The 25,455-nt window shown below is 40.3% G+C and overlaps 1 protein-coding gene across 1 annotated transcript in view; it reads right to left on the bottom strand.

Annotated features, from left to right (window-relative positions):
* OSBPL10 (oxysterol binding protein like 10) overlaps positions 1-24,028 on the bottom strand; it is a 112,501-nt gene extending 88,473 nt beyond the window's left edge. Inside the window, exon 1 of the mRNA XM_058804610.1 lies at positions 23,733-24,028. Coding sequence (XP_058660593.1) covers positions 23,733-24,028 — 296 coding nt within the window. The remainder of the gene's footprint in view (positions 1-23,732) is intronic.
* Positions 24,029-25,455: the final 1,427 nt, after the last annotated feature.

The raw sequence follows: 25,455 nt of genomic DNA on the forward strand, positions 1-25,455 counted from the left end.
TATTGCAGGTCAAGAGAAAAGAGGTATAACTGGGAGAATAAACAGGCTGCTGTAATTTGAATTCTGGAAATGTTATTACCCAGCTTGATTCAGGTCACAGATTGAAAACAGAGCTTCCAGGCAGGAAAATATGCTTTCCTTCATAAGAAAAACAATGAAGACCCAAACCAAAACAAGAACCAAGTACTTACATGTCACTTCTAATGATCTGCATGTAATGAAAGGATGGTAACCTTTAAAAAGACACAATTCTATGAGATTCTAAAACAAGATCAAGGAAACATACATGAGAAAAATAGTTACACACACACCAACTTCATTCCCCATCAGAGGGGAAGGCAGTGCTCTGTGTGACACAAAGCTCAGTAGCTAAATTGGTTCTCACTGAAGCCAAGCCCACAGGAGCTGTCTGCAATCACCTGGACACCAAAAGGAAGGAAGCTGTCTGGTCCATCTTCTCCCAGTCCCACCTTTCCACTTTATCCAGGAGAAAGGCTTTGCTCCTTTGAGAAAGGAAAATTACAGAAACCTACTTTGCAGCCTGTATGGACAACTGCTTCTCTGCTCCAAGTCTAAGTGCAGTATTGTTCTGTCACAACTAGCAATAAAAATCCCACCAGTAAACAAGGCAGCTATCAGAAATCAAGTGCTTCACTTTCTTCTGTTTTCCCTAAACCTAGCTAAATTGGGTTTTACATTCAGATGTTTAGCTTTCACCTCGTCATCCTCAAGAGGATGCAAAGAAGTAGAATGCAAGTAGTTAGTCAAGGAATATTCTAGTTGCAAAGTACCTTAAGAATACCCAGAGAAACAACTGTTAGAAGACCTTATTAGCAAACTTTGTGAGAGTCAGTAAGTAAATGAAAAAAAAATAATTTGCTTTCATTTTTGTAACATATCACTAAGAAAATCCAAAAGCAAAAACATACCAACCTAAATACTGGGGGTAAGGGCAACACACACACTAAAAATCAGGAAAAAAAAAATCTGAGTTTCTCCCCCAAAATAAACAAAAACATGTATATGTAATGAGACAATCAATTATACCTAGCTTGTGAAAGAAGCTTTTACATACTAATATTTGTAAATCCCTCTAGTCACATTAGCAGTTATCAAAACTGCTGCTGAGCAAACAGCCGCATTACCACACAGCTCCAAACACCTCCCAAAATTACACCAGCTATGGAAGGAATCTTATTGTCTTTTTCTTTCTGTAACACAAAACCTCACCAATATTTGCAAGCAATACAGAAATATTCGACCTTCTGAAAAAACATGTTACTTTTTTGCTTGACACATTCTGTAATAACGTTTCAAAAGATCTGACAGGTTTGGCAAGCACACTTCACCTCAAAAATCACCTGCTGCCTAGCATCCATTCATCTTTCATTAAATACTTATAAAAAATACAGAATTAAATAAACAGCTTAGAAGTTGGCCTGACATACCAAAAAATACAATTCTCCAATAAACTAAATACCAAATCTGAAGGAAAGTAATCAAAAAGAAGGCAGCACTGAAGGCAGCCACTGGGAAGGCAGCTGCTTAGAGCACTAATGAGTCCAACAGTGACTGACACCACCATGTATTATTCTTTCAACATTCTCTCCTTTAAGTAGGGATATGCACACACACCGAGAACACACTTCGAAGATGGCAATATATGAAGACAAATCAATAATGAAGTGATATTTGACCAAGGGCAGTATTTTATGGAGATTTCTGTCTGCTACCTGTCACATCCTGGAGGAGACTTCACAGATTGACTAGAGATGTGACCTTTGCTTGGTCTTTCTGCTACTTGCTTTTACAATATCCACAAATGACTCAAATATATTTATTTGACAGCTTGGTTCTCATGAAATATAATGAGAGACTTGCAGCATATTCAGTCACCTAACATAATGTCCCCATAACACACAGTCTCAGGGTCTGGAATTATCATGCAACAGAGTTTAAAGAAAACCACATCCCACTGAATTGATGTAAAGTTCCATCTCAGAATACTATCATCTGTAATCCAATTTCTCTACAATTTGCAGCTACTGAATTTTAGCAATCCCAAACACAAACACCCCTGAAAAAGGCTGTTGAACAGAAAACGTATATTCGGTTGAAATATACCTACAACCCTCTCCTTCACCTCAGCAACTAGAGCTTGCCCTCTGAACTACTTTACTAGCAGGTCATAAAATGCATGAAGGAAGCAGTAAAACTTCACAGAGTCCAACACACACTATCTTCCACTGATCCTAAGCTTTATTATCACTTCCCTCTTATGACGTACCAGTGATGAATTGAACCCTTATTGCAGAGGTGAAGTTGGTTTATGTTCCCCTGACTTGCACCTCCCAACTCGCCCCCTCTCTTCTCCAACAACTACTGTTATTGAATATTATGTCCCATCTAGGAGAAGCACCTTAATACATCTGTAGATTTTTTGGAGGTGTCTTCTGCTGCCAAAAATGACAGACTGTATATAGAAAAGCACTCAGCTACAAACAAACCTGCATGACCCCAACTTTTTATGCCAGACCCAATGTTAGTTAGGATTTCACCTGGAGATAAAATACTTTCAGGGACTGAAATATTTATGAAACAAACAATAAAGGCACAAGGAGTGACCCTGGACAACAGCACAAATGCTGACACTGAGAAGGAGACAAGGACAGGATGACAAACCAGGAGATGGCCTAACACCTCCAGGCATGAATATCAAGCAAACTATTCAGGTAATCAGGCCACAAAACAGACAGCAAAGACTGCAAATAGAAGTAGCTCAAATTACAAGACTACTCTAGCTTCAATTAGAGTAGCTGCAGAGTAGTTCAGCTACTTTCAAGTACTGCTGTTTGTTCAATTTAACAATGAGAGTACAGAAATTAGGAGTATCATTCAAGTCGTGTCTTAAGCCAATTACAGAGACAAAAGGAGTCTGTTATCTCAGCCCAAACTATTTGGCCTCAGCGCTAAAAGCCAGGGAAATTATCTATGTAGGTAAACTCTAATGTTCCTCACAGGTAAATAGAGTCCCATACTCAACAATAACAGCCTGTAGTGCCAAGTTTGGAATCTTCAGGGAGTTGACCTGCACATAAATAAAAAGGACTAAATGTCAATGCAAGCAAAATGGCCATTGGAGTTCTTTCAAACTCATTTTTACTGCTTACTGGAAACCAAGGTTGCTTTTACACACAATGCAAAACCTCAGAGGAAAGACATGCAACTCTACTAAAAATTCTATTCTAACTGCATTATGTACAAAATAGCTACATCACTGAACTATCTTCACCATTACTTCTCTTTGCCCTCATTTTTTTATTTTTGAACATGAAATATAAGGTTTAGATAGGATTCATAAACAGTCTTAATAAAAAGATGTCACCAACCTACAAGTTTTCAACAGAAACATGTTGCTGAAAATTAATTAGAACAGTCACATGTCATGATTCATTGAGACAGAACATCAGTTTTACTACAACCACTCTGGTGCCAACAAGCAAGAAACAATCTAGAGAGGAAATGAAGTGGAGGGATGAAGGAGCAGACAAGCAGAACAGTTTGGCAATGGCATGTGCCAAAAGGTTTTCATTAAATCTACCTAAAGCTAAATAAACAGAAATCTGAAGAATCATTTCACACTGCAGTCTAAAAAAGCACTTCAATAGCTAGACTTCCAACCACCATTCAGAGCAAAACACTCTTCTGCACCAGATTATATGTACATTAGGCTAATTATTAGGTTAGTGAAAATTGAGGGCTTTTGCTACTTCCCACCAATTTCAGAGCTATTTAATTCTGTTCAAGTTACTGATATGAAATTCTAAAGAATGTGACACTCCCCTGGAAACTAAAACCCTTTCAAAAACTATATTTAATCTTATTTACATTTTCTATAATCTCCATGGATGAAGACTTAGGAAATCAGCACAGACATCCTCTTATCATTGCTTCCATTCTAGGTGAACAATTCCATTCCAAAACTACTTTACTGAAGAAAATACGTGAAGTAGATTTGGTATTTCTCAATATAACTAAAATGAAGGGGTGAAAAAGAAAGTTAAACTTAAGATATGAGTCCAACTTATATCTCCAAACTCCAAACACTTAATTTAGGCTGAAACATGTTTACACCACAGTCCACAGCAATGGTGCAAAATAAACAGCAACCATTCCTCAAAAATCTCAATGAAGTGTTACATCACATAATTGGGCAAAGTGAAAAAGGCAGCCCTTAAAAAGCACAAGTGAAATCAGTTGTAAATTCTCTCTCTCCCTCCTCAAGGAAAAATTACTGGCTTGCTCTTTAAAAACCTAGTTTAGCTGAACCAGCCTCTCCTATCTGATGTCATGCAGAGCTCCTGCTCTGTCACCTTCCCTGCTCTGTCCCCATCACTGCCCAGCAGCAGCCGACAGCAACACACCCCAGGACAGCACCAACCCAGGAATGAGAGCTGGATTCAGAATAACACAGCCAGGTCAGTCTTTGGGTAGAAGTGAAACCTTGCAGAGTCATGCATACAGCAGGGAAGGAAACAAAAAAAAAAAAACAACCACAATTCCTCTGCAACTACAAAATCACATGGAAACCATTGTATTGTCAGCATTTTCAGATGTAGGTCTGTGTGGATACTTGATCCCAGGCCGTAATTTGGTACAGGCTAACTAAGTAGCCACAGGTCTCATGCCCTGTGGTGAACCTGTGAGCTGGAAAGCTCCTGGCTCAGGTATGAGTGAGTGAAGGTGCCTCAGGAAAAGTATTTCTAAAGGTGGATCAAAAACCAAAAATGCAAGGAATCAAAGTACATAACAACAGCTAAAATGAAGACACCCATCTGGTTTAGACTATTGCAAAGCAGCCAACAACTTCACTGCATAAATATTCCTATGAGGATGGATCCAACTGGAGCTGTCCCTGAACTGCAGCTGAAGTGCCAGGTGACTCTCCCCTTGAGCAGGGATGCCTCTCAAGGTTTAAGTTTCCTTACTTGACCAAGAGATCCGTCCTTACACAAAGCAGAGACATCCCTTACGTGTGACAGATTCTTGGAGACAGAATGATAGCATGCTGAGTTAACTGTAATGAAACATTGCCAAGTCACATAGCTGCCTAATATTATTATAGATACTGTACAGATAATTCCATTACAGATCAATTTTTGTCCAAGTCTGAGACCAAGATTGGATCCAGCTCCACATATTCTCCATAAGGAGTTAAGAAAGCAAAGGGGTTCTCTCCGAATGCTGTGACATAACATGAGGGTCCTCATTTCTCTTTGCATCTCTGGTCTACATGTCAATCATTCCAACTTGATTCTATTTCAACTTTCCTGTGTATATTTTTTCCATTCAGTAATTAATAAGATGAACTTTGCCATCAAGCTTATTGAACCTTGTCAAACCATTGCCAAACCTTTTAATTCCATCAAATTCATTCAACTCTGTCAATTTATTATTTTGCCTCAGTTAAACATATTGCTGCTTCTCTCTTTTGAATAAGGTGCATATTCTACTCACCCACAACAAGGTCACATGCATTTGTGATTGTACAGAGCAGCCCTGACCTGACAGCACAGAGAAACTCACTTGCTGCCCCATTACCAACTTTCAACTACCCAAAACTCCTGGGAAGAAAGCTTTTACTCAATTATGTGCAACTACTTTTTCCCAGGCTGAAAACAGAGCCTGCCCCACAATAACAACTACTTCACTAAGAATCTTAGTCAAAAAAACTGATAGTAAGAACAATTTACACCACTCAGTCCTGCCAAAATAATTTCTGCTATGCTCACATTTTAAAATTACAAAACTCCTTTTTTCAGGAGCCTCCTACATTACACTACATATGTTTCTGTCAAATCTCTTGTTGCATCTTACTGAATGACTGAGAAGAGTCATAGTGGCTGATCAGCTGGCAGGTACTTTCAAACAAACTTTGATGCCATTCTTAATACAAAAGCAATCAGTCTGTTCTGCAGAGGTCAAACTCACTAGTAACTTTTTTAAAGCTTAACAATTTCTGCTGTCATTCCTATGGTTACGATCACGCTACTATTAAAAACAATTTGGGAATTTCTGATCTAATCCACCCTCCTACACAAAAATAACTCCTTTGTCATAACTGAAACTATGAACTTTTGAGCTATGAACAGCTATGAACCAACAGCTTCAAAAGGAAAGTTTAAATTCTTCCCTTTTGAAATAAAATAGTACATGGGTATTGAAGAAATTAGGCCACTAATGACAATATTATAGCAAAATCAAATTATTTTAAACATGCTGACAATGTCTCTGCTTATCAATGGCATAAGGCAGAATGAAAGGCCTGGAAAAGATAAAACTATAGAACAATGAACTAACTTAATGAGACAAAACATCTCTTAGAGTCTGCTTCTAGTTCAGCTTCAGGTGTTTATAGTCTCTCAGGTCAGGCTTGTGCTCTCCCCTTTAGGTAAAGGTAAAAACCTTGCTTAAATATAGCAGAACATCAGGCTTTTTTCCACATGACAGGAAATAACATCAAGTTGTGAGATATCTATTAGACTTGAAGTTTAATGGTTCTAGTAACAGCTGAAACCCCAAATCACAGAATCACAGAATCACAGAATTTTCAAGACTGGAAGAGACCTATAAGATCATCTAGTCCAGCCGATGTTCTAACTGTTCAGCTAGATCATGGCAGCAAGTGCCACATCCAGTCTTTTTTTAAATTCTTCAAGGGATGATGCCTCTACCACCTCACTGGGCAAATGATTCCAGTTTCTGACCACTCTTTCTGTGAAGTATTTCCTTCTTACTTCTAACTTACATCTTAGTGCCTGAACATTTAGGTTACATTTCAAACTTTTTCACAAAACTCCACAATTATAATAATGAAATGCTACAGGGAGATTTGGAAGAAGGAAAGTTACTATAGCATAACCATTTCCTCAACTAGCAGACATAAGCTGTATGTTTCCCTTCAGTTACCAGAAGTCCACAGCTTTAAAAAAAAGAAGCAAGTAAAATTACTCAACCACACTAAGTTCTCTTCAGTAATGACCTAGAATTTATTTCAATGTCTTTCCTGCAAGTGTGGTTTAAAGACTTCTTCCATCCAGCTTTTTTCCTTGTCCCTAATTATGATTAAAAAATCAATGGTGTGTTAAGTATTTCTCTACTTCTCCACTTGTCTGTAGCCTTTTTTTAGCTTATCAAATGTTATCAACTGTTTGCAAATAGTCTTAATAGATATTGCTCCTTAGCTGATGGTTTCTCTTACCTGACACCACAAACAGACAACATACGATTTATTTCCACTTCTTCCTTCCCCCAAAAAAAAAACCTCCTCTTGCTCACTGTATCTGAGATATCCAGATTACAATCAGAAATGCTCAATTAAAAAAAGGGTAGGGTAAAAAGGGTAGGGTAGAAAAAAAAAAAAAACAAAGAGAATGGGGAGAAGCCCAAAAAGAAGCATTTCAACTGAAAATTCGAACTACAGAGAGATGCATTTTTTTAACAGCCATTTCAAAAACTTACTATTTCTCAAAATAAAACATTGTAAAGCAGCATTCATTCACTTTATGGAGCACAAGCTGTTAAGTCTCTTTCTTACCAGAGATTTGACATTTGAAGGTGACCCCTGCTCTGCAGTGCTCTTTGGTACCCTACTACCTGCCTTCACCACACTCCTCAGTACTCACACTTGTCCTGCACTGCAGCATTTGACAAGGTACCTTTCTCTGCTTTTCATTTCATTTTGAGCACTGAGAAGCAGACAGCATGATAAAAGAACAGTGTAAAAAAAAACAAAAAAAAAAAAAAAAAAAAAAAAACAAAAAACCCGAACCACACACAAAAAAACCACAATCAAACACCAAAACACCCACAAATTAGTTGGAGGAAAGACTTAACAGCAGACTAAAACACCAGCAACACTTTTAGGCATATTCTTAAACTCCTCTAAGAGTAAACCTCATGCTTGCTGTTAGAGCTGCAGTAGCCAGCTTGCCTCCTATGCAGCATTTGAAAGAATGAAAAAGCAGATAACACACAAAAAGAATTTCAGGAAAAAAATTCTGTGGCAGGGATTTCAAGAAGCTGAACATTTTCTGTGAAGGAAAAGACAAAAGGTAGTTTGATTTTTTTCCTTCAACAGTATAACCAGGACACAATTTAAGTGAACCTTTGAACCCACTGCTGGCACGTGTACGGAAAGGAGGTACAAGGGGAGTGCAGTAACCAACTCACAAGTGTAAAATACTCCTTTAAACAGAAGAGATCCATCCAAGAATCCAAGTACCTAACAGAAGAAAACACCACCAACAAACCAGAATGTAAGCACAAAACAAACAGAGGTAATAAATAAATAAATAAATAGCCAGAGCAGAAATCGTTTTCATATTTCCAGAACCAAGTTAATTTTATAATTCTATTCATTTTCTGTTAAAAAGTAGGCAATTCAGCATTCTAATAATTAAATCCAGTTGAGGGAATTATTCAGTGAAAGACAAAACTCAACATGAGAGTTCAGAGTAGGTATTTTCAGTCCCTTAGACATCTGTTCCTGGTGTCCTGACACCATCACAAGTAAAAATATCTGTGAGAAACTGCACCATATTTTTGCCTACACCAGCTGCTTTCTCTATTACCAGAGACAGTTCCACTAAGCTTTCCAGCTCCTTCAGTTGAGACACCCATTTCCGCCTCTGTGCTCAATCTGTTCAAGTGCCACTTTCGAAAAATCAATTTTTAGGGGGAATAAAACCTACAAAAAGCATCATGTCATTAGCCACCTCTCTGGAACCTAAGGTCACAGCTCATCTACCTCTACCTAATTTTTAGCACCTGTAATATTTACATATCTGATCTCCTTACTTTCAAATGTTTTCTTCTCCTCAGTCCATCTCCTATAGCACTACTCCCCCCATACTTGCTGTCACAGTATCAAAAAACAAGATCAAATAAATGGGAAAGAGAGAGATCCTCAGAACATGGAAAGGAGGACAGACAGATTCATATAATTTATCGGATCCTGCAGAAAAGCTTAATATTGCACTGCCAACCTGTTTGTTCAGCTCAAGGAGCAAGACTGCAGCTGGCATCTGCTCAGCTCTTCTCCTCAAGGCTTTAATTCCTCCATTTAAAAACTAGCATAGAGGAAAGATAAGAACCTAAGTGATGAGCAGTTGTAAGCTGCTCCAGTCTGCTTAGACAGCCCAGCTATTTTCTGCAGCTCATCTCTCAACTCAGGGATTCCCACTAGAAACCCCATGCCCAAGGAGCAGCCACCTAAGCCTCCCACCAGTTTTCACAGCCATCTGACCCCTCTAAAAAAGGGGTCAAAGCCCAGGGAGACACTTCCAATACTTCTCCCTCACAGACAGGAGCACAGTGTGCTACAGGAAACCCTGAGATACATTTGAATAATGTGCCAGCCTTTTGGTTCAGAGCACAGCAAAACTACAGTATCTGTCACAGGATTTCCTTTGGCCAACAGCATTTAAAGCACTGAATGAAGCAAGCCATGCCATGCCTGCCATCTACCCTTTGGGCCCAGGGGCTGTGAATCAGCTCAGTACAGCTGAAAGCTCTCAGCAGTGAGCTCAGAGGCACAGATGCACCCCAGGCCAGGCAGTGCTGAGCGCACCAGAACAGCCAGCACAAACCACCACAGCAAAACACTCCTGAGCATGGGGAATGTGGGCATCACCCACCCACACCCCCTAAGCAGCACAGGGTATGGGCATAAAGGCTGGGAAAGCACAGGAAAGCTGCAGAACCAAATTAGCAGTTTGAGCCCCTGACCCACTGGCAAGGACACAGCAGCTGAACGTGGCTGTCACAGCCCACAGGTTATCTATCAACTGCTCACTGCAACCCATCCTCACATTTGTGAGCTCTGCTTTAACATACTGGCTGTTCTCACAGCTTCCTATGACTATCAACTCTAAATTAGTATCTTAATTAGAAAAGAAGGATAAGTGCACCAGAGCTTTTCCCAGCATAATTACATTTTCACTAGGGTTTTTACTATCAACGTGTAACAACTGGGGGGAAAACTGGCAGTCCTGTTAGCAAGATATTTAATGACAGAAGAAAACCAAGGAATTAGAAGTTTCTGGTGTTCCAGTCTCTGGATGTGTTTTTCTCATCCAGGAGCAGAGACCCAACTAGACAGAACTACTCCCAGAGCAGGTGCCCCAGCTTTCACTTCTAGGGAAAATTATCAATTTTCCCCTAACCAGTGCAATTTGGGACTTGGGAGGAGAAGAGATAATTCTGAAATAAACCTCAATAGCATGTTTGGATTAAAGTGGCCTCCCAGAGAGAAAAGAAGGAACAGAAAAGAAAAATATGAACTACACATTTTATCAGCAGCCTCCAGATCCCTTGTACTATCTCCCTGATGATGACTTCACTTGGCACAGTAAAGTGCATTCCATACTGGGTGGGGAACAGTTGCAGATACACTGCACGATGCCTGGTAAGTATTTAACGTATACACAGACTTAACTGGACAGGACTTGCATCAGCCTCAATTATAAATGTAGTTTTTACAAACAGAATATGGAATCACAGACAGGACTCAGGATGTTCAAAACAGCTTGAAAAAAACAAAAAAGAACACAGGTACTGGCAACAGAAGGGTAGGTAGAGAAGTATAGCATGATTACACAGTTAATTTTTTTTAGTTGAATTTTACATAGTGATCTACAAAAGGAAGTAAATGTATTAATAAAGATTGCCATACTGTGTAAGATTCTTCTTTTTTTTTCTCAGTACATGTTATGTTAAGAACTGGTAAGCACTTCATTTATGTTTTTAAATGACATAAAAAGTTTCAAATATATTCTAGACTACTCCTAGTTTGTTTTCAGATCCATTAGATTTCAATTTGACGTCTTTTCAATATTCAGAAGCGACTTTGTTGAAGTCAACTTTTTAAGAACAAGATCCTGTCAAAGAAAGATACTGACTGTACTGTATTACAATAATGCAATGCAATGAGGTTCAAAGCATAACCACATCCTATCCATGGATATTATTGCATAAATTTTCAATTAGCTGCCTTGAGTCAGCAGAGTTCTACTGAGGTTGTATCACAGTTCACCGACTTCTCTGCCAGACCTTCAGAGTTCATCCTTGTTTTGCAATGCCCTGTCCTCAGCAAGAATCATTGCCAGGAGATAGAAACTCTTCACTGTTACTTTCTAGACTGCAGCTAAAAACATCAAGAAATAAAAAACCTCAAGAAATAATAACCTTCCTGTAAACTAAAAAATTAATGTTTAGATTTGAAAACCATCTTGCAATCAATCAATGAGAGTCATTTTTAGACCTTGCCATTACACCAGGAAAAGAAAAACACTATATATTTATGATCTAGCAATCGTTTAATGAGGAAAGATGTGGTCAGTTAGAGATCCAGCATCTCTTACTCTAACCTCAGGAATGTTAAGCATCACATCTGATGCTTCAAATTTTGTGAAGGACGTGTGGTATTTTCAGATGAAATATAAAAACTTTAAAAAAAAACCTTTGGGTTTCTTAAGAAAACACTATCACCCCAAAATATGGTGTTAAAAGTTTAAAGAATAGAACAGTTGTGCTACAAACCAGTTTTATTAAGTATTTTATTTTTATTGAGCAATGCACTGCAATACCGACAAAAACATAAGCTCATGGGTGCAAGTTTTTTTCCTTTACCATTTCTAACAAAACAGAACAAGAAATAGTTTGAAACACCTTTTATTAGAAGAGTACTTATCTTCATCAGTCTAGGTCATCAGTTATAATACCTATACAAAGCCCCTGTATTCAAGAATCTGGCTTTCTGATACCTGCCTCACATTCATTTAGCTATTTTTGGCTTGTGGACATATCTACATTACTCATGTAATTTATGTGCAAGATATTCATAGTAATAAAATCTGATTACCACCAGCAAAAGGGAAACCAGCAAAAGGGAAAAATTTTAGAGGTCATTTCCAGGAGAAAAAGATACATACCTGATGCCAGGAGACACCAGTCCTCAAGCCAATTCTTCATTCCTCCATTCCACTCTGTACTTCTTATATAATTAATTGAGGGTATATTCTCTATAGCTGTTCTAGACACAAAGTATTATCACATATTCTAAGTGAATACATAAAATACCAGATACTTTCTAACAGGCAAACTGCTTCTGAATACACCTATTTCAACAATAATTTTTGTGCAAGTTGATGGAATAAAACATCTGGTTTTAAATTTGTTCTGTTTTTTACTGCGCTGGTTATAGGAGCTGTTATTTTCACTTTCAAAATGCAGATAATTTAACATCTAGATTCTCAAACTTGAACCACATGAATGTTGGCATTTCTCCCAACTGTAAGTTACATTGAAAATATTATTTCACTTGCAAAACCTGTTGAACAAGAAATATTCATTTCACTGCCATATACAAGGGGCTGAGAACTCACCTATGTTATATTAATGCCATTTCTGTGAAATGCATATACTTCTTATATTTAGGGAGAGGAACACAGAGAAGAAAAAAAAGCAAAGGCAAGGTAAGATCTTACTTTGGCAATTTCTTAAGTCCTCAATTTTATGTCTTCCCTTCTGTTCATTCTTCCTAGCATTTGAAATTTTTTTATCCACAATGTAAAAAGTTCTCAGTTGGGAAGAATTAACATATTCGATGCAGCATTTTCTTTACACATCATATGGGACAAAACACAATATACAAAGTAAGAATCTTGATAACAAGATCAGCACGCTAGTTTCCTTCCAGCTCTTCTGCACCCAGCTTGCTCAAACAAAGCTTTGCAGAAATCATACCTTTCTTACATCATCTCAGAATAGTTGGAACTTTTCAACTTTCTCTGCCAATACTTCACAATCCAATAGCGTTTCCCTTGCCATTACTCATGGGACTATTAAATCATTGGCTGAAATGAGAAGTTTAATTTTCCATGTTTGGTCTTTATCCTGTCAGCTGACATGCAGCAATCTTTAACAAATATCTTGTCAACACTGCCTCTTAGAAACCTATGTATGGAGTCCACAGAACCCATAAGAGGGTGGTTTCATCAACATGTTGCAAGATATGCAGAGCATTAGCCTTGATCCTTCTGAAGAAAGAGTATTTAGATTGGTAAACAAACATGATTTCTGAAGACCTTTATACATTAGGCTGCTGCTTTGTACACACATATAACATAATATATAGATATTTCTAGAAATACTGCTCCCCAAAAATCCAGATCATCAGTGTTCCAATCAAAAATTAAAAAAAACAATACTTATAACCTTTAGCAAGAAAATAATCATCACAGATGCCTGAATTCCCACATAATCAATACTGTGTTTAAAAGGGCAAAGGTAAGTCTGGCATGTTAATATATATCCAGGTGGATACTGTCAGCAGCTTCTTCTGACTGCTATTCACATCAGTCCTCTACTTACCTGAAATTAGCTCTGCTATGGAAGGTGGCAAAGGGAAGAAAGTAAAATCAGAAAAATCCTCACTACACACTCTGCAATTTAAAAAACACTACTTTCCTCACTACTTGTGTGCCATTCTTAATGGCAGTATTAAAATGTATAAATAAGAGCAAATTCTCTCACCTGGGTTTTCAAGACTTCATTCTGAATTCATGTTATACAACTTTCAGACTTTATTTTTAAAGAAGTAAAGGTCTAGCCTTGTGCTGTCCTCAGCTGAGCATCTACTTCTGTCTCACCCCTGTTTCTTCCCTTACACAAAATCAGAGAATGATTTGGGTTGGAAGGGACCTTAAAGATCATCCAGTTCCAACCCCCCTGCCATTGTGGGGGACACCTTTCACTAGAGCAGGTTGTTCAAAGCCCCATCCAGCCTGGCCTTGAACACTTCCAGGGATGGGGCATCCACAACTTCCCTGGGTAACCTGTGCCAGTGCCTTGCCACTCTCACAGTAAAGAATTTCTTCCCAACATCTCATCTAAACCTATCCTCTTTCAGAGTGAAACTCTTCCCTCTCGTCCTGTCACTACAGTGTGCTTTGCCTTCATCATCCTCCAAATGCTTTAACCTCTTTTCTAAAACTCTCCAGCCATTCTATTCTTTTCTTCCCTTGTTCTATTGCCAAACTATCCCTTCCTTCTACTCACATAATAAAAATAGGATGAATTTCGCACACTAACACAATGTAAAACAAAGCTCACTAAGTTGGTAAGATAAAACAGGAGAACAGCAGAGAAGCAAAGAAAGTAGAGACAAAACCCACACTACCCTTTATGATGTGGAAGGCAAACCTTTCAGCTAAAAAACAACCAAAATAAAAACACCAAAACCAAACCAACCAACCAAAAATGCCAAATGCTTGATGTTTGCAGCAGTAAATAACCTGTTAGCTCCTCCACTGTGCTGGTTTGGGCTGGGATAAAGTTAATTTGCCTACACCTTGGGACCTTCTTCATTATTAAGTTCATTATTTTCCTCCTATCACCATGATAAAAGCACTACACAGAAACTTGACACAACTCCAAATAATGGCAACAGAGAAGAAAATGGCCTTTTCCTCTCTTCTTCCCTCCTCTTTTTTTTTTTTTTTTTAATTTAATAAATTCAAGCACACAAATAACAGAATGCCTGGTCTTGCCTGCATTTGCTTAAACAAGTCTCCTTTTATTGGGAAGAGTTCCTCCATATTCCAAGGCTGGAAAAACACACACACCTTTCTCCAGCTGAGGTTAAAAACACTACTCTGACTGCAGCGTGCAGATTTTCTCACAGTGTGTGCGCCCTACCTCAATGAAAGATGTAGCATCCAACGCAGCTGCAAGTGGAGTGTGGTTCACAATTCTGTATGTAAGATAAACACTGAAGCTATATCAACACACAGCCCCACCCTACATTTATGTACTTCCTGCCTCACCACTATTCTTGACTGTGTTTCAAGTCCATTCTAAAGCAAATCAAATAAACATCAATTTATTGCATAAAAAATCTTGTAAACCAGACTAGAGGCACACTATACAAGGCACAGCCCTTAGCCCTGTAACAGATAACCCCTGAAAGGCTGTGCAGTTGAAAAAAGCCATTTCCTCAGTCACTGAGAAATATGTACTTGATACATGAACTTGTAGTAGTAACTTACTGAAAGCCACAATAAAAAATAGTAATTTAGATATTTCAACTTAGAACCACCCAACTGACAGCCTAAGATCTTTTCAGTCAAGTACTTCTTCAGGAACCTACAAATGCTGATACCCAACAGCAACCACACTTAGCCTGCAGGAAGGTCCTAAACAAGCACCAAGCATTTAGCAATTAGTACTACACATCCCTGTCTTTTATTTTGAAGACTCATACTCCACATCTCACTGCAATTTTAACAAAAAAACACCAGCAACAAAACTGTTAGGTTACACCACGCATGTAGTGAATGACAAAAAAAGGTTAAGGTTCATCAATACTTGGTGCATCCAGAAGCTCTTCATCAAAAACAATGGGCAAGCACCCAAACCACGGAAAATTACACATTAAATGCACTGAAAAACAGTTAAAAGATGGGAGTTAGCCTCAAAATATAACTAAATGAGGTTATTTGAGTGAATGTATTTCTAATAGGGTATTCTGGCAATCAGTACTTGGCTTTGGAGTGCTTAGCAATGACCTACATGGGAGGAAAAATTTCCATAAAGATTGCTGATGATATGAAAATAGGCTATCATCAGCCAACATCATGCTTTCCAATACTGTCAAAATAAAATTATATATCTAGTGACAAAAAAAGTCATAATTACAAGATACAGGATTCACCTGGAAAAGAAATGACTCATAAAAATTCAGGGTAAGGAAAACCTACTGATTATTTTGGTCAAATAATTCTTCCAACTAATAATAACTTTCCTCAACTATATTTTAAAATTATTGTCTTCCTAAACAAATATTAACTGCTATTTTCCCCCCTCAAAAAACAGGGCCTGCATGCACCATGAGAAAGCCCAAGAAAGATCACTGGGGATATGCAAAGACATGCTAACTGTGGAGAGAGCAGTCTGCAGGTTGACAGCTCCCACAGCAATCCTCCCCAACACCTTCCCAGACAAACAAAAAAAGGGTAGTGAAGTGCTACCCATCATTCTGACACTTCTGGCACTCACTTGGGTAGTACTATACCATATGTTCCTGGATCAAGTAGTATACTGGATACCAGGAGAAAATGGCATAACAAGCACCAGGATGCTGCAGCTTCAGTAAATAGAAAATAGCAAGAGTGTGGGTATGGAGATATCTGTCAGGAGAACCCAAGCAGCACCAGGGAACATGAGGTCTCAGTGTTGCCTGTAATCAGACTAACAATAAAACTTAAGAGGCAAAACTAACCACCTAATTTTTAAAAAATAACCAACAAAGATCAAAAAAGCTAATGGTCCTGGAACTTTTTAAGCAGGGAATAAATATTGAGTTGGAGCAAACAGAATGCATTATCCTTGTATTTGATCCCAAGTGCAACTACAACTGAATGCGTACACAGTTCTGGTGTCCCATGTAAAAAAAACTTTGAAACACTGAATAACCATCAGGACTATCATAAATTACTGCAGTTACTGGGAGAGCTGACTTGTGACTGGGACTGTAACTGAGTGACTGGAAGAGCAGCAAGAAAACTCCATTGGTCTACATACTCCAAACTCAGACAAAAGATAACCACTTAGTCTGCCCAAAAATAATGAATGTAGAGCCCAAATATGATACAAGGTATCTTCAGTCCAGCATCATGAGCTTCAGTAAAGAGTTAAAGGCTGATAAAAAACTGCCTGTTGTACTTAGTGTGTAAGTAGTAATTAACTCTGGGCTAATTGTTCCCATGGCTGTGATGAAGAATCCTCCTTTATCACCAGAAGATAAATCCTCAGATCAATATCCAAAGAGAAACACAAGCCTAGATGCAACAGAAACCATGGCAAATACTATGGTTTGTGCTATACAACTGAGTAGTAAAGAATCTCTACCTTCAGATTTAAATTACCTACAAATTAAATGCTATCTTGGACAGATAGCAGCAGCAGCATTTAGACAGCATTTACAGCAACGCTTTTATATGCGACAGTTAAGTACTAAGCAAACTTTGTCTCTCTGGATTGCATCCCAAAAAGTAATCAAACATCTCAGGAAGATATCCAGAAAACCCTCCAAGATCTAAAGCATAGTGTCAAGATACTTGTAAAAACAGTTGCATTAGTTTATTACATGGAAACAAACTGCATTTTTCAATGAACCAAGTTCACTATTTTTGTTTCATCATTCATTATAATACATATTTAACAAATATAGTTGTACATTAAATAGCCATTGTCACGGCAATTTTTAGCAACTTTTTCACTTAGAAAGTTCAGTCTTTTAAAGATATAATAAAGAACAAAGAGTATTAAGTGAATCTAAGGACCAAATAGACTCTTACTGAACAACTGGTTTCAAATATAAAATGACTGGGGAAAACTTTTGAATACTTATATACTCATAAAGTTATTCCAGGCACATTACTTAGTTTAACCTACTGTCATCACTTCTCCTGCATTAACAAAATCCATATTCATAAATCGGTGGGGCTTTATAAATGAGCCAACAAGTGCATGTGTGCTCCCTCTAACCACACTTATCATTGCCTTGCTAAGCACAGAAATCACCACTGAAAAAAGCTAGCAGCAAAATGAGCCAGTGGTAACAAAACCCAGAGAAGGGCAAGTGCCTGCTTCAGTGCCAGTGCCAACTGCCACTTCTCTGCACTGCCTGAGAGCTAAGTGTGACATCTGGGCGAAAGGAAGACCACACTCTATTTAGACTGTCACTTCATTCCCTCTGGTAGGAGACTGCTGCTCAGCTCTGAAGAGCACTCACAAATCCCAAATATACTGCCTGAGTGAAAATGCCCAGTGAAAATGCCCGAGTCTCATCTGTTTCAAACAGACTTTTCCTACATTATCATCAAGCATCTTCTGCATTAGGTTATTATCCATTATATGAATTGATCCTCTGCATAGGCATAAGCAGCCCCAGCACCATGTGATACAAGCAGCTGAGGAACAAAGAGCTTGGGTTACCTGCCTGGGGACAAGAGAAATGTCCATAGCAGTTCTCCAACCAGAATCCACACCCCCTCAATGCAAACCAATTCCTTAACCACAAGGCCCTCCTTTTCAATTCTAGCCTGAGGTTCCAAGTTGCCTTCTTCCAAATGTTCCCTGCAAGCACTACTGAAGGGCAGAGAATGATGGATTTCTCAGTCTCTCTCTTACCTTGTTAAAATTCTTTCTCTGACGTTGCTGCTGGAAATGCCTTCTCCATTCTCCCAACAGAGATGGTTTACAGGCAACAGCAAAAGCTACTCAAACTAATCAACCAGCCTGTCATTAAACCAGTTAGGTTTAATCAGCCAGTAACTAAACAAAGAGAAGGTACACCTTAACTTAAATCTTCCTACAAAGAAACTAGGGATATATATTTTAAAAGGTTTATTTATTTCTTTTTCATTTCATTTGTTTTTTAAGCGAGCATTAATGATCCTTAAGGGGGAAAAGTTCCAGCAGCAAAAAGTGAAAGAAGGAGAGGAAGAAAAAAGAAAGGCTACATTTCAATGTGATTATTTTTGCTACACAGATTTTAGGATTAAGAAAACAGATTAGTGCCTTAATCCAAAACAGAACTTACTAATAATTGACTTTTTGGCATTTTAAATGCCAAGTTTATTTAAGACTAATGACATACATCTTGATTTAAATATTGTAAAATATGCAGCTACTGAGTGTTTAGCACAGGAAACATCATTTGCTCCAGAGAACTAAAGTAAGTTGGGTTTAAGTGGATTTCTTTCTTTTCACATTGCCTCCTTCTACAAAGAGAGCCTACAAATGAAGGGACAACACAGTCTCCAGTAAAATCTATTTTGCAAGTAAAATTTTTAATAAAATGTTAGCACTATAGGATAAAAACACCTTGACAATTTTAAGGTTTACACAATTGCTAACAAATTATAAGCAAGGCTCCAAAATTCAAGCAGGAGATGCAGAACAATAGAAGAAACAGAATATATTGTATCTCCAGCTCCTTAAAAGGGAGTCTGCCTGTTCACAGACTCTGCAAATAAATCCTGGAGGGTGTTACAACACTACACAAAGCCCTGGATAGACATGCACAGAATCACACTAAGATGAAAAAATACGCAGTAGAGGAACTGGTGTTAATCTAATTGCAGTAAGAACACAAAAAATTCCCATTTCAGCGAACTTCACAAAAATTAAATTAATTGTGTGGCTATTTTCTCCTTCTCAGATACAGTCTACTGTTAGGCTATTTAATATGGCTAAAATGGCTTATTAGGAGTGTGGCTTATTTTTATACTAAAAAAACCCAGTTTATTTCTCTAGGACAGATTTCCCCCTCAGCAGCTATACAGGTCTACCACAGTCATACAGATTGTTCAGTAACCATATACTGTTTTTTTTATACTGGAAAAATGCCCCAATTCATTGCTCAAACAACTTGACTACCATTGAAGAATACTATATTAGTATTATACATAGTATATACTATACTGAAGAATATTAAGGATACCAGAGGTGCTAACTACCCCAAAACTCCACAAGCAGATGTGTCAATCACAAAACCCTGTGAAAGACTAGTTAGCTGATTCAGAAAGAGGGAGAGGGAGGTTATTACTGTGTTTGAAGATACCTTTGTCAATTCTTCTAGGTCGCAATCTATTTTTCCAGAATATACATATAAATTTTTTAAAATAATAGTAATAAAAATGTTCCACACAGATTTTTGTGCTACAGCACAATACACTGTTGACACATTTTGTCAGCATATGTAAAAAACCCTCCCATAAGAGTTGCAGTCAGAGCAGCACAAGCTCTGGGAGCCAGTGAAATCAGCTCTTAGAGTGGCACTAAACTCTGATAGCTACCTCCTGCTTGGGACACTGGTAATAACAAAGGGTTTTTCTCTTCTGGCAGGAGTCAAACTGCAACTGCTCTGTGCAACTACACAAGAAAAGAGATTACACCACTGCACTGGAGAGCCTGATAAAGATCCTGAGTGCAAAAAATCCCCAGACTGCCCCAAAGTACACTTTTTGTTGACCTACAGGGAATGCAGCTAATCCCCAAAAGAAGTCTGCCCAAGCACAAGAAGTCAGGCATGATTCATGCAGGCTGGTAACACAATACATTTCCCAACTGAGAGAGGAAACAGGAGTAGGCCAAAATAATGTCTAAAAAAACACCTGGGCTATAGAGCAACTTACACAAAGCAGTTCAGCTCCAAAAAGGGACAACATCCATCAGCCAGGGCTCCATTTATTGTTGTTACAAACCCAGATTTAAGTCCCAGCCCAAATGCAGATGACCCAGGACTTTATACACGCTTGCAGGATATAACCCTACAAGTGCAAGCACTAAGTATTTTTAGGGAAAAAGCGGAGAGGGGGATGCAGACACCGTGAATTTCCCGTTACCTTCACAAATGGGGGTTTTAAGATTTTTTACATTTTGCCAGTCTACTCAAAAGACAGGACAGTAACATCACAAGCAATAAGTATTTCAACAATTTCAAATTAATTTATGAAAAATAGGTCTTGCATGATATGAGATGACACTACAGAGACATATTTGTCCATCAAATCGACATAACTCCTGCTTAAAATACAAGCTCTACCCTCCCATACACATGTAACAAGCAAATCCCAATAGAAATTATCTGTAACAGTACTTCAATTGAGAACACAATTACTTGTAATTTCATAGTAAAGACAGCCAGATGCCCTACTGTCTCAGACCAGACACAAGTGTTCTTATGTCAAAGAAACTCTTTCAGATTAAGCTCCATTCCCTGTATCCATACCTGAACAAACCCACAGAAAGTTACAGACTCAAGTGGAGACACGGCAAACGCCCAGGCCCCTTGACACCTTTCTCACACAACAAACTGCCTCAAAACAAAACAAAAACCACCATTTCCTTCTGTTTGTCATAAAGGTGAGGAATCACCTCACTAATTTCCAGATCAGGTTGTTCCTGATCTGCTAGAGCAGAACAAATGTATTTCTTAAGTAAAAAACAATAAATACTTGGAAATTCTCAAAATAAGAAGTAATGCAGCTATCCAGATTGACTGATTCTGAGGCCTTCAATTACTTCAGTTAATACTTATAAATGAAGCGCTATGCTTCAGTAATCATATGCAGTTCCCTCATCCACAATCAGATTATCTTGCATATGCCTGCTAAAGGAACATTTATTCAGAAGTGACACTACTTTATTATAATTCAAATTACAGTAATTGCTTCAGACTTGTAAAGGCTACTCTGCACACTAAGTGTTGGATAACCTAGGAAAGCCTTTCAACTTCAATAGCACACCGCAAGAGCTAACATTAACTACATTTAAATTATTCAGGCTAATGGATAAGGAGCTTTAAAGAAGAACATTCCAAATCCACAATAAGTGAACTCTGTCAGTTTTCACTTTATTTTCCCATTTTATTTATATTCATGCCATCTGGTTGTATTGATCATGCAGTTGAACAATCTTGTGTTTTTTCAAATGCAGTAAATGCAAAACTAATTTGTCTGCTAACAAACACACTGCAAGTGCCAGCTACAGACTGTTACAGAATGAGCTCCAATTCACAGTAAACACATTCCATAACAAATGGAATAACAGAAGGCCAAAAGGACAACCATGCTCAAAACCATGGATCACTATTCATTTATTGAACATTATATAATAAGATCAACTTCTGTGAGCCTCAAGTTTCAACTGATCTGTTTAGAACTTGTATCAGATTCCAAATCCCAAACCACAGCTACACGTATCAACAGAATAGACTAAGTGAGCAAACTAAAAAAGTTACTTATCCTAAAAGCTGTCTCATGATAAACCACTTGTCAAAAAGCCAGACTTATAGAAAATAAAACTGGCAATTGACAAAGCACAATAAAGCAGTATTTTAAAAGACTGCTGGAAGTAAACTATCATTAATTTCCAAGTGCTGTGGTAGAACTGTTTAAGTGACATTTGTCTTTTTTCCATCATGCTTTCAGGTAAAATTTCTTGGGCATGCACAGATTATGCACACTATTTCCAGCTATTAGCCTTATCAAATATTTAATGTTTCCAAATAAAAAAAAAACAGGCAGCTTTAGACCCAAAGATTTATGAGCAATTACCTCTCTTTTGCAATTTCAGATGACAACCCTTAAAATCACACACAGTAAAAGAAGCTACTGTCTCTATAAAAAGAGATGGAAGTGTCAGGGGAAAAAAGGGGGTAAGAACGCTTTAAATTTTGCATCATGGATTTCAGTCCTACATTTTAGGTATCAAAATGTGTTTGTTTCTTAAACAAAACTACAGGAGGACCATATAAACCAACAAATAGATAAAAGTCTAATGAGCATCTAGAACAGAACTACAGTAACCAAATGACAGCAAAAAAGGCCTATGTCTATGTCTCTGAAGCAGTCAAGCTTAATGGAAATGCATGTCTCCAGTTCATACCAAGCTTTTTAATTTATAGCTGGTACACCTACGCATGGCCTCCAGTGTGTGGAATTAGACCAGCTCCTGAAATTCTCCAGGAAGTACAGATGCAGTAGTCATAGCACTGATTTAGCCACACACGATTCAGCACCAGAGCATCACTGGCATTTATGCAACTCTGTCACTTATAAATGCTTTAAATTTACTGTCAGAACATCAAGATCCCAGCCATTCCCACATTCTTATTGCTTGTGATCACCTAATATAAGCAACAGCAGGTTTTAGTCTTTTTGTTTGTTTCCTGAAAGGTCTGTACAGAACGTTATAACTAGTCAATACTTGTTCTCTCTATAGCATCTTCTCTTTAAAATCACCACAGTGTTGCTTTATATTGAGAAGTTGCATTTAGGACACACATCTTTGTCCATCCATTAAGATGACAAAGTTAAACAACAAAAAGTGAAACATCACAGGAAATCTCTTTTGCTTTCAACAGATCCCAATACAGCCCTATTAACTCCACAGTCTGGCTCCAACTCTGTAAAAATTTTACACTACAACTAGACCAAAACCAGACCCTCCTCGGGACTTCCACAGATGCAAGTCAGCTTGTCCACACCCAACAAATTGCAGGACCTGGGCCTGTCACCGTATCAGCATAAATTAGGGCTTGTCAAACAGGTAGGACATAGCAACAGAAGTTATTTTATTGTACGCAAAGGTAACTGTTTCCGCTGCCCCACCTCATAGCGACAAAAACAATAGTAATAATCACAAGCATGACATCTTCCCCCTTTATTTTGGGAGGCTCTCAGTTTTTCATTCTTGAGTTATCCAAGCTAACTTCACAGGAGATGGATACTAACGATGACAGAAAAAGGAGCTTAAAAGCGGAGCCCTGTCATGCAGGGACAGCAGTATGTGCAGCCTCAGCCCTCCCCTGCCCCCGCCCGCACCTGCGGCGGCCGCGCCGGGGGCCAGCGCTCCGACCCTGCGCCGGGCCACGTCCCCGCCCGCCCCGATGTCAAACTCGGCCGGGGAAATAAACAAGTCCAGCAAAAGGAAGGAGAGCGGGCGCAGAGGGGAGCGGAGCCCGGCCTCGGGACGCGGCGGCCGGTGAGGGTTGGGGTCGGCTCGGGCAGCAGCGCCGGTTGCCCGGGCACCATCTTGGGGGCTGCCGGGGGCGAGGACGCGGCCCCGCAGCGCCGCCGGGGGCCGGCCCGGCGCTTTACCTGCTCTGCCAGCCCTGCAGGAGGTTCGTGTATTTGCTGAGCGTCCCTTCCAGCACCGGCTCCCGCCGCCTGCCGCCGCCGCCGGGCGCCTGCGCGCCCCCCGGGCTGGCCGCCGCCGAGCCGGGGCTGCTGCTGCCGCCGCCCCCGCCTCCATCCAGCCTGCCCGCGGCCGCCGCCCGGCCCGGGAGCCCGCGGCTGGCGGAGGAGGAAGAGGGGGACGAGCCCGCCGACGTGGGGCGGCTGCTGCTGCGGCTGCTGCTGTTGCTGCCGCCGCCTTCGCCCGCCGCTTTCTCCATGGAGCCCCGCGGCGGAGGCTGCCCGTCCGCTCCGGCCCCGACTGCCGCCCGTGCCCGGCAAAGCCCTGACTCACAGGCGGCGCGGAGAGGGGCGGCGCCCGGGGGAGAAGGGGCTGGGCCGCGGCGGGCGAGTGAACCGCCGCGCCGCCTCTTCCTCGCCAGGCGTTGCGGGGAGCTGGGCGGCGGTCGGTGCCCCGAGGCTCCGCGGGGTCCCGCCCGCCGCCCCCCCGGGCGCCCCGCCCGCCCGAGCCGAGGGCAGGGCGCCGCTGCGGCGGGGGCCGCGCAGGGGCGGGGGCCGCACACGCACACGCGGAGGCACAGGGCGAACGGGGAGAGGCACAGCACGCACACGGACTGCATGGTGCCCGGCACCGCACGCACACGCCGTGCGACACGGGGAGCGACCCCGAAGGACGCGGTGGCCGGGTGTGGGGCGGGCGTGCAGACCCACGCGTGTGGCGGGGGCAGAGCGCACACCGAGACCGCCTCCGGCCCCGGCGGCCGCACCGCGCCCCCCGTGACGCGCCCGCCACATGACAGGCACTCACCCGAGCAGCGGCGGGATGTGCGCCGGGACAGCGGCGGGCAGCGGGATGCCCGAGCCACACAGCGTGCGCCTGACGCTCGCACAAGCCGTGCCCCGACACCGCCGAGGAGGGGACTGTCCGGGGTACAGTACACCAGCAGCATGGTCGTGCCCGCACTCGTGAGCTGGGTGCTGTGCCCAGCACTCAGGAACACGATATTCTTGCTCAACCCACAGCAGGCAGTGTGTATGAACATACCACATGAGTCATGTCATTCATCCAGACTTTACAAAAAAATACTACAAGTCCACACCTCCTGAAAGGAGAGGATGTAACCTCAATATCACCACAACAAGCTAAGCAGCTCCTGTACAGTCAGCCCAGACCCACGAATCACTTCTGCGGCCATCCTTGCTGCGTTAGACAAGTGCCTCAGTTATGTTACAATGTGTATCTTCCCAGCATACCAGAGATGTAACTATTCTTCTTGTCAGTTTATAATTGTAGACCTGAAATGTAGAGGAGACTCGAGAGTCCTTGCAAAGTATAAACTGAACCTTAGCTTTTGTTCTTCAACCCTGTGGAAAGTTTTAACAATCCTTTGTACTAGAGATATTTTGAGTGTAGAGTATCACATGTGCCTTCTGTTCTGCACCTCAGAAGATACTCAAACTATCCAAATCCACACACAGTCAGATATGTACATTCCCCATATAAATCAGCACAGAGAGGAGGGATCCTAACTTAGATTCTCCCAGTTTTCTCTCTGGAAAATCCTACCATATGTGTTGTGGTTGGGTAACTGAAATGTTGGGCAACCTGATCCTGAATTTTGGGTGGTTAGACTTCTCATGTTGTAGTTAAATACTAAGGCATTGCAGTCTGGAAACTTGAATTTTA

The sequence above is a fragment of the Ammospiza caudacuta genome, chromosome 1 (assembly GCF_027887145.1).
Source record: "Ammospiza caudacuta isolate bAmmCau1 chromosome 1, bAmmCau1.pri, whole genome shotgun sequence".
Classification (NCBI taxonomy): domain Eukaryota; kingdom Metazoa; phylum Chordata; class Aves; order Passeriformes; family Passerellidae; genus Ammospiza; species Ammospiza caudacuta.